The 11,166-nt window shown below is 31.7% G+C and overlaps 1 protein-coding gene across 26 annotated transcripts in view; it reads right to left on the bottom strand.

The window, feature by feature from the left end:
• Nucleotides 1-11,166, bottom strand: part of LOC108692693 (calcium-activated potassium channel slowpoke) — a 104,345-nt gene that overhangs the window by 4,179 nt on the left and 89,000 nt on the right. For 20 of the 26 annotated variants that reach the window (XM_018201107.1, XM_018201276.1, XM_018201085.1 and 17 more), the window contains 5 exons: nucleotides 7,150-7,212; nucleotides 4,793-4,825; nucleotides 4,497-4,629; nucleotides 2,464-2,523; nucleotides 525-921 (listed from right to left, as the gene is read on the bottom strand). In XM_018201107.1, coding sequence (XP_018056596.1) covers nucleotides 525-921; nucleotides 2,464-2,523; nucleotides 4,497-4,629; nucleotides 4,793-4,825; nucleotides 7,150-7,212 — 686 coding nt within the window. The remainder of the gene's footprint in view (nucleotides 1-524; nucleotides 922-2,463; nucleotides 2,524-4,496; nucleotides 4,630-4,792; nucleotides 4,826-7,149; nucleotides 7,213-11,166) is intronic. The other 6 variants (XM_018201185.1, XM_018201228.1, XM_018201200.1 and 3 more) reach the window with 2 other exon arrangements.

The following is an 11,166-nucleotide window of genomic DNA, read 5'->3' as shown; positions in this document are numbered from 1 at the left end:
ATATAATAATATATTAAAGTATATACGATGTCTCAGATTTATCATGTACTTTTTTAAACCAATAGTTTGAATTTCATATCAAAAGATATGAAAAATATACAATTATATTTAAATATATTGTTTTTGTAATTTCTTCTCGAGGTATTAATAAAAAAAATCTATAAAATCTAAAAAGAAGTTTTTTTTTAATCAACATTATTAGAATAAATTAAAATTAAGGTAATTCAAATTAAATTTTAGAACGAAAAAATTTTCTACTAATTATCTGGTCTTTTTAATTTTTGATTCTATTGTTTAAGTGGGGCTGAACGAAAATAATATCTTACACACATTTTTTACTATAATAATAATCTTAATTAATAATCTTTAATTACACTCTTGATTAAAAAGATTTATTTCTAAGTTCGTTAAAAACATTTAGAGCACAAATATTCTATTGTATAAATCCAAGACGTTCTGTACTATACGAAAATATTTACGCAAGATAATGCTACGATTCAATAAAATGAGAACAGCTTCCTCACATTTAGAACCGATATCTTCGGTAGATTTTGCAGCATTTTCCACTCGCGGCGTATGTAGTCCACCGATCCAACTATCACTACGTGTTTAAGCTCGTGGTAATGAAAATTGGAAGCTCGTAATGGCATGACAAGGTTCCTCAGTCCGATGAGGGGCGAGTCGGGATCGGCGAACAGGCAGACGACAACATGTCCATTAAGAACTGTCATCGCCGCCTGATTACGATCCAATATGCAGTCTTCGAGATTACGGGAGGGACTCCAATGGAACATTCCCGTCGAGTCATACTTCATCTCGGTCTTCTCGAAATCGAAATCTTTCGCTTGATCGTCAGCGATCCCGACCTGAAGACCGCCGTTGTTGTTAACGTTTGTGCCACCCGAAGCTCTACTCGTTGGCCTGAAAAAAATTGCACGTTACATTAAATAAACGAAGTTATAGATATAACATATCCATCATCAATGGTATTATAGATAGAATAAAGGTAATAATAATAATCTTACACTTATCCGTAAAAATTGTGAAAGGAATCACTCTAAAAATTTCTCTTCAAGCTTTTATGAAATTAAAACCGTAAAGCCACACTTTCGCATGCATTTCATTCACATTGCATTATTTTTCATTATCTACTAGCGTTACTAGTGTTGTTACTTTATATCTTAGAGGATAAATTGAATAACAAATTATTTGAATGCAAATATTAAAAAAAGATATAGAACTTTTCGGAGTTATTGAGCTTCCGTGTCGCATGCTTTATAACAATTTTTAAATAATAAAGGTTTAAGAAATCTTTATAAAATTCGCAATTTTCACAGAATTTGTTAAAAAGTTACAAAGTTTACTGTTCATCTATTTAGATATATGTTGCGCGATTTACATCTCTTGCGCAATTAATTCAACTCCGCGAATGATTCGAATTATTTATTTCTATCAATGTATAATAGATTAACTATAATCTCAGTTCAATTTACTTTTCATCTTTTTTTTTAGAACTAGAAAAAAATAAAGAGTTAGTTGAACCGAAATTAAAATTAAACTATATTAATAGAGAGAAACCGGCATTAAATTAATTTAAAACGTTTCATTAAAATGAAAAATGTCAGTCAATGTAATTCTTTGTCTGAACGCAGTACGCGCAAATTTTTCACGCATTTTGAACAAGACGTATTCTGAACGAAACGGCCATCAAAACTCATATTTTGATGTATGACACCCACATATTTTTACGAGCGTCGTTAATGTCAGTGGTGCATGTTTTTCAAGATTAAGTATACTCATAAAACTCTATGGACTTTTATACTTTTTGCTGTCGCATCATGTGACATATAACTACGCGCAGTGTGCAATTTTGAAGACGTAATATGAGATGGAAAATTTAACTTGATGGAACATATTTCTCATTTGTGATATTTATGTCTCTATATTAGACTATTTCTAATAATTTATTTCCTCGTCAAATAAGAAATAAAAACATTGACTTAATAATGCGCATCTAATTTGGCGGATTAACGTTTATTGACGATTGAAAAGTGTTGTCAGAAAAAAAGCACATCAAATTACCTAGTTAATCCTTCTGATAAATAATAACAAAATAACATTTAATTTAAAAAAATAATAGAGCTGATAAAACGTAGGAAACACTGAAAATTAATTTTATGTAAAAAAAAATTGAACATATCAGAAACATATGAATTATTACGGGCATTAAATTTGATTTTACATCAATAATTAAAACTTATTAAATAGAAATACACATAACGTTCTTAGCACATTCTTTCTCGTAGAAAAAAGATGCATATGGCTTAAATATTCTATTGCGGTTTATATTCAGAGTAGAGCATCACTTGACATGCAGGAAGCATGTTCATTATTATTACACAGCCGTGGGATAAAGCAGTCGCATAATCACGTCACAAGGTAGCGTTAACAACAGAAGCGTACATGAGCTTTTTGACTTCGTAGGCGAGATGGTAGCCAGCGTATGCGGACTCCTCTTGCGATCTGGAATCAGAAGGTTTGCGTAACGTTGGATCTGTTCTCAGATGACTCTCTCTCTCTCTTTGATTTGGCCCAGTTGATGAAAAAAATATAATGATGAGAATGATAAGTGATTCTTCGGCACTTAAATCAAGATTATTGTCCGATTTTAATGGTGAAAGGAAATATTGCCGCTTACACATCATGTGATCTTGTTTTAATATACAAAGATTTGGACTTGCAAAAGTACGAATTACATGTGTTTGTCGGGAAAAAACGTTAAATGTTCGAGATCTTGGAATAATAATAGAGAGAAATTGCAGAAACTAATCTAGTGAATGTGTAACAGGTTCATCGGAAAATGTCAACGACCACCTGTAGCCTGTTACTCGCACCATCCGGCAACGTAGTACAAGTGGCTGTCGTCCTCGCGCGATTTCTCTTGTGATTTATGCGAACCGTTTGTTGTTCAAGTTTACGGTACCCTTTGTCAACACTTAAGAGAAATGATAAAAAGCACTTATAGCTTTTGTTTCCGATTAATGTACTGATTTTACATCTAACATCCTAGTTAACATCAAATAAACGTAATATAACATCTAAGTTGCAAATTCGCACTCAACAATATAAAATTTATATAAAAATATAACACATAGTGTTACATAACAGTTACATTATTGAGTACAAATTATAATATATATTATGTTATGTTATATCGTTAATTGATATCAACTGGGATACCATTTCATCGCTAGAAGATACAATATGTCCGATCAGGTTAGATGTCCTTTCACAAGAAAAAAATAACACCTTTAGAAATATAACAAAATTAAATATAAACGATCAGGAGTCTATTCGGTTTATATGTCAATGGCGACTCGCGATATACATATAAATATCGAAATTACTCTCTCGATCGTAGATGAGATGATTCTGGATCGCATTGAAGATCTCTACCGAGAATCGGTACGTTAAATCTTGACGGGTTATATGGACGTTCGTACGTTTAACGGTTTTAGGAACATGCTAGAAAAATGCTAATGCGAAGGTCGTTGATACATTAATGTGCAGATCATCCTAGTGCACTCGATCAAAGTAGGACATTGTATATTAATGGATTAATATCGTTTAGCTGAAAAGTATATGCATTTACAAAAAAAAAGAACAATATAAAAGGCGCATATTTAAAACTGCACATTTTACTTTGTGACATGTATAATTAGGTTATTCAAAATTCATTGCCAATTTGTCAAGTAGGAAATATTGTGCAACATATTAGGTCTGCTCTTTTTAATTAAAGTTCTTGCACAATTCATTTTTCTTCCTTTTCTCTGCACGTTGGAGAAAAAATGAACCGTGCAAGAAGTTCAACTAAAAAAAAACAGGCCTATTATGTATAGAAAAGTTGTCACACAGAACGGCTTGGCAAAATTCTTATTGTCAATTAGAATTCAGTTACAATTTGAATAACCTCTGTACAATACATGTGAAAGAATGTAACTCTAATCGTGCAGCTATGAATAATACATATAAGCTTGTAAAGTAAAGTGATAAAATATAAATTAATAAATAAATAATTGTTGTACGACAGGATAGAGAGAGATCAGAGCGTACTTCAGGAAGATATTTACGTTCAAGCGACTTACAATCAGAGAAGAAAGCGATTCTCATTGTTTAGAAAATACGTGTCGATATCAAATGTCGAGTGCACTGTAAGTCTCGCCACAAAGTGATATAAAAAAATATATATATTAAAAAATCCGAGCGTTGTTTTGAGAAGATCGCTTCTCGCCTTCTTATGTTAATTCTCAGTAGCGAAATTCGCATGTATTGCCTTGGTTGGGTGCAAAACAGGCGTATTATTAAATATTCTGATAATCAATGATTATGAATGAAATTATAATTTCTTATATACGATGGCGATGTAAGTGATCATGTTTGGATGCAAATATGTCATGTGATGATGAACTTGTAATGTGCTGTGGATAATTAGGTACCTCTGATTATACGGCTGATTCGGGCTGGATAGACTATCGTTCGTCGCTCGATTTACGTTTGGCTTCACCTTATTGACCTGCTTCGTCGAATTTATCATGGTCATCCCAATGGAGTTCCGATGATTTCTCATGGCTGCAATGTAAAAGGATTATCAATAATATTGATAAAATAATATTGAATAATAAATAATAAAAAGATATTTCATATTAAAGAGCTTTCAATAATTTTATAACTTTAATTAACAAATTAGTAAATTAAATTAATTGATATTACACATCTCGTAACTAAAACTTACCATTCGGATCGTCTCGTTCACGGCTGATTTCACCTAAAATTGATAGAATAGTATTAATTCTAAATCTGAGCATCCTATTTATCATCGATAGTGGGCAAAGCAACAATGATTAAGACAATTAAAATGTCACACTGTCGTGACCTAACTCCCCCCATTACAACGTATATTATTTTCGTGATGATGAGCCTACAGCCCCATGCTTACAGGCGCGCATACTTCACCCTATACATGTTTTTTGCATGTGTCACAAAATTAATAATTAATGGCGACGATCGAATGAGAAGAATCTTAATTGCAAAATTTTTAAACTTTTATACATTAAAATTCTTTCCCTAATATATTAAATATCATGTCTCATTACATAATTTTCCTAGGAATTTTCCTTGATTCTTTTCTATTAATATTCAATTGTGTAATTTTGAAACTAATGCAAAGTATAGTTTTTATACAATTCTAAAATTTGATTATTTTGACTTTCTAAAATTTGATTATATAATAAATATTAAATATTTTTTTCTAAAAATATATTCTTAAAATGTAAAATCAAAGGCAGGAAGAAAAATTTATTCGCAGATTCATTAAGTAAGAAAAAGCAATATCAGTTTTAAAAATATTGCAAACTATTGCGGCGCTATGAAAATTAATGAGGGACAACATATGGCGCCTGTCGCGGTAGTTTCTTGAACAACCATTTTCTGCAATGATGAAATAAAATTATAAAGTAGATGATGTACACACATATATTCGTCAACAAACATAGATGTTACCAAATTAAAACTTCCATATATTAGAAACCATTAATCTACCGTGCTGTGTATACAACTATAAATCCATCTTCACAAAGTTGAAAGCAACAAGATACTATCGATCGAAAAGCGCGTTTCACAAAGTCAACGACTCAGTCGTGAAACAAACATTCTAAATGTATAAGAGAAAAAATTCTATTTACGATACACAAAGTTTAAGGGGAGAAATTAGTTCAGCAAAAATTACTTGAACTAAAGTAACGTTTCTCAGACTTGTATTAATGTCAAAAATTAATTTGATTTAATAAAGTAGCATTTATAATTTATAATCTGAATATTATGTTAAATAAGGTATTTACTCGTATTAAGATGAAAGAGAAGAATTTCGGAGTAAATTTATTGTTTATAATAAACTTTCGTATATTTAATTTATATATAAATTGACGTGAAAGTATGAGAAACATTTGCATAATTAGAAACAATTTACTACTTACGCAGACGAGCACCAATAGATATTCCGAACATTTTAATTACGCGATTTTAATTTATTTCCAACAACTTTGGCATTCTTAATTTATATTCAAAAAAGATACTTTTTTATATCCTCTAAATTTTTGATTCATAAAAGAATTAATTTATAACAAAATTAATGTATAGTATGTTTTGCAATAATAAATTATTAGATCAAAAAACAATTATAAATATTATTTTTCGGAAAATTGCCTATTTATTCGCTTTTTCGTAAAAAACGCTTTTAAAAATGATACGCACGTCTATCGATATGTAACTTTCCTTGAAAAAAAAAAAACATGTAGGTCAATAAATAAACATATTTTAGTCATTAACATCTGCGAAATGTATTAAATGCTTTATGAATCTATGATGAAGCAAATGAAGAAATAATATCAAAAATAAATTTTATATGACTATCGAATGCTATTGCAACTATACTAAAATTGTGATTTGTGCAAACTAATTCAATGAATTTCAGTAAATTTAAAAAATCAAATAATTAATTTTATTTTTTATAATTTATAAAAGATAAAATATAGACATAATTTATATGTATAATTTTTATGTAATAAAGATAATTCCAAATGAAATAGTCATTAAAGTAACACGACATAAATTTATAACTTTAAATATATACACTACACTAGAAATAAAATGACGGAAAAGTATGAAACAGGTATTGAATCTATTAAACAACTTCATGCAACGCTGTCAATAATGGAGAAAGTAGTATATGAAGAGAGAATGTTCATTAACACACACAATCATAATTAGAATAAAAGATTGATATTTCATTATATATCATTTTTTTTCTACTTTCTCCAATATTTCAACAACATAAATTAGCGCGATAAAAGAAAAAATCTTAATCGAACACAACGTATCAAGAACTTATCGCTCAAGCGAGTTTGACGAAGCGTATCAAATGTCGAAGATCGAATTTCCAAGAGATATCGATCGAGAGCAGTGATTCTTTTTAGGATCGTCATAAGTGTTAATTGTCAAGCAACTTCTCGTTAGCATATTCGTGTCGTATTGCCAACCGAAAGGGCAGCTTGCGAGACTGTAGCATGGTTTTTGATTGAGGTGTAACTGTACCTCTTACGTGAACCATCTTGGGCAGTTCTGGCGGAGTGAATGTGGGGGGAGGATGGTGGTCGTCTGTAACAAACCACTACACATGTTAGCTACCCTAACTAATTACCTAAGGCCTAGTTGCTACTCTATCATTGGACAGTACTAAATCGCTATAACTTCTAAAAGCGAAGTTCCGTTTCAGCGTCGCGTGACGATAATTAAAAAATTAGAATAATTTTGTTATACTTAGCAAAAAAAAGTTACAAGAACAGTCTTTCCTTACCTTGCGCTAAAAGCTAGGAAATGTAGAAATATAATGAGATACAAAAATATTAAAATTTAATTATTATATAAACCGATGACTAAAATTTTACTTATATAATATAAATGTCAAATGTATAAATTAAATCTATATATATATATATATGTAATAATTAAATGTAGAATATAACGTCGACGATGTTAAGCTGAAACGGCCTTTCATTATTGCGCTAAGAACAAAATATCGTAAAGAAAATAACCATTAAAATTGTGGAGATAAATGTGTAATTCTGAAATTCTAACAGATAAAAATACAGTTCATGACAACATGGACGAGTTAAGATCAAACGGCTTTTATGAGAATTTTAATATTAAAAACGACTTCTCGACCATATTGCGAGAACGTTATACAACATGATACTAAAATCGATCTACGATAAAAACGTGCACTGTGTCCAAAACATTCCTAATTCATGCCGAAGATGACGCAAGCGGAGAAGGCGCAACCGATATCGAGCAAATTACTAACGTAACAACCTTTATCTATTTCTGAACGTACAAGTTAAAAACGATCTATTGCCTCCGCTTACGTCGTGTTATATCCTGTCCTAAGCATGCTATAATATAGTCTTACAGAGTGAATATTTACTCGGCATTGTTAGTGCGCGCTTTGCATTCTCCGAGAAAGAGAATTCACGTGCAAAACGACAAAGACTTTGCAAAAGCTCAGGAGGGATTGAAAGAGTGCATGAAAGATCATAGAGCTCATCTACTGAAAGCGCAAGGAGAATTCTCTTTTTGGATTTCGACGTGAGCTCGCCATCTGCGGGACGAGACGCGCCGACGATTGCGAACCTATGTTTTGTTTACAATTGACATTATCTCGAAACCGACGCACAGTGTGAGACGAGTGAGAATACTTTGCAATTTATGCGAAATTCCTCTTTACGCACTTACTCGAGCCCCTCGTTGAGCAAAATAATGCTACGTTAATTAGAAATTGTAGACATTCATCTTTGCTCAGAAAATCAACGTAAGTCCCCTTTGATACATTTCTTCCAAGAAAACGTCCTCACAAATTGTGCAAAGTGTAATTCCCTGTTTTTCCTTTATAAAACGAGATTGCAGAATTCCCAGTTTTCTTAGAAGGATGTAAATAGAAATTAATAAGGAAATGATTAAAGTCGTCAAATCGAGTTGCGATGAGATATATGTGTTGTGCTTGCATAAGAAATATATATATATATATATATATATATATGCTTGCATAGGAAATATATATATATATATATCACAATCAAATTTTTAAATATGAAATACCGCCAAGAAACTAAATCTCTAAATATTATTATAGCTAGCTTAAATTTTACGCTTAAATTTTCCCCGTTCAATTTTAATTCAATTCATTTTCACATGAAATTGATGTAATATCTCATAATATTTTCCATTTTAAATTGTTATTTTTCAAATTTTGAATTTTGGTGACTTGATTTTTGCACGACGCTGTTTATTTGAGAATATATTTTCCATGTTCCACAAAATGCAATAAGTTTCATCCCGTAATTCAATCTGTCAACCTAACTCGTTTGTCAGATCAAGTTGGTTGGAAAATAAATGATAGACCGATGTAGGATGTTCGAGTAAATGCGTATAAAAGGTGGTACGCTTCATCGGCAGTACTGCCTACGATTGTACAGCATCACTGCGTAAAATGTTGAATGTCCGCGTTTTATTAGCACCCACGAACACTTCTACGAACGCGTAGCAACGCGTGTGCGTGCGTTGCGATTTAAATTGCATTTTCTCGTATGAACGCGATCGCGGCCAGGGGAGATTGTACGTGAAATTAAATATAGTATGTACAAGATGAGAGAAAAATGCATATATATATATATAAATGTCAATGTAGATCCGCGTTTTTTGCTAGACTTACTTGCGTACGAGAGGTCTTCACCTATGCGGAGTAGTGGAGGAGACGAGGAGAGAAGATAGATTCGGACAGATAGACACATATAGAGAGTTAGTTAAAGAGTCTTTGCTTGCGAATCTCGTGTTTTGTCGTGAGCCCGTGCGCGCGCATGTGTGTTTTGTTGTTTCTCGCGTGTAGATTACATATGTACGCGTGTATGTGTGGGTGTGTGTGTGTGCGCGTGAATGTGAATTGTGTGTACCTTGACATTTAATGTGATTGCTAATTCGCGTGTTTCGCCATGTATGCATGAGTAAGATGAGTGTAGAATGCGTTACTCGAATGAGCGATGCTAGTAATGCTAAGTGTGTAGATTTTTACATTAATTAATTGACATTTGTCACACTTTTCTTACGCGCGCATCGCTCACGTGTACACGTCTATCTAACATCGTGAAGATGTGGTGCTCAGTCGGCAAACACCGATCTTTCTTCCAAAAGAAGGAAAAAGGAAAAAAAATAGTATGACAATCGGAGTAATGGATCAATCAATGTTTTGATCTCTACGCCGTTGACGAATCAAACTGTCCGCGAGGTTGCTCCGATAGCCAACAATTTTTTTTTATGGCACAGAACACTCATTGATGTCGGGTGACAACGCCGTCAATTCAAAAGCGACGTTCATCTGACCGTTAATAAAGTAAATGGATATCGACGGTTCTGACGATATCAACATGGCGTTGACGCCGATTCAAAGAGTGTTTTGCGAACAAAACACACAGGTACTCCATATCCAGCGGTAACACTCATGTGTTAATTACGAAACATTTACTATGACGTCGAAAATATTTAAGGAATACCGAAGCGAATATCAAGTTATGACGTTAGTTAAAGATATTAGTTCTCTTCGATATCAATCGATGCCTCTGTCATAGGACGAGTAAAAATCCACGTAATAAAAAGGACTAATTCTAAAGTATCTCTAATTATACGTCGAGTTATTAGATATCGAACATCGATGCAAGGTTGATTGGAGGTAGTTTAATACTTCAAGGCAATCACATCACGTCGATTCTCGATTGCGTTAATTTCATAATTCACTCACAACAATAACCATCGAGTAACACTGACAAACTTTTAGAAAAACTACATTCAAAACGACATTGATAGTAGTGTAATCTCAGTTGCAAAATAGTTAAGAACACCACACCAATAGGGACTCAAACACTAACGATGTTCTACGCTGGAGCCATTTATCAATCTGAACGAACTTTAGGAGATTAGCACAACGACATTATAATTTTGTTGTAAAAACTTATCGCGAATCTCATTATGAAGACCAATCTTACAAGCTTAATAAATAGACTTAATATCTTGTATTAGATATGAAAATTTCTATGGCACATTTTGCGCGTTGTGCTAGTCTTGTTAAATATGTAATAGTAATTTTTTTATTTGATAATCTTTCGTTTAAAATTTATCGATATAAATAGACTTTGACAAAAAATTTATTGAATAGAAAGAAACACATGTAATTAAAGTTTGAGATCGTCGTATAATAAATATAATTATAAATGTAAAAATTTTGACTATATATACACATTATCTTTAATCGTCAAGACCTTAAATCGTATTGTAACTTCAAATCATGTTTCCGGATTAGAAAATTTTGGCTTTTTACAATATACCCGTCAAACAAATGATATAATTAATCGTATGTAAGACTGTTTATTTAAATATGACCATTGAATTGAATTTATTTGATAAATAGATAATAACTGTATTTAAATAAATAAATTAAATAAATAATATTTAAATATAGTTAAAAGTACAGTTCTTAATTGATATAACAATATTTAATATAAGGTA

Source organism: Atta colombica, unplaced genomic scaffold (assembly GCF_001594045.1).
Source record: "Atta colombica isolate Treedump-2 unplaced genomic scaffold, Acol1.0 scaffold107, whole genome shotgun sequence".
Lineage (NCBI taxonomy): Eukaryota > Metazoa > Arthropoda > Insecta > Hymenoptera > Formicidae > Atta > Atta colombica.
The sequence above is the reverse complement of the archived record's forward strand: the minus strand, read 5'-3'. Positions and strand labels throughout refer to the sequence as shown.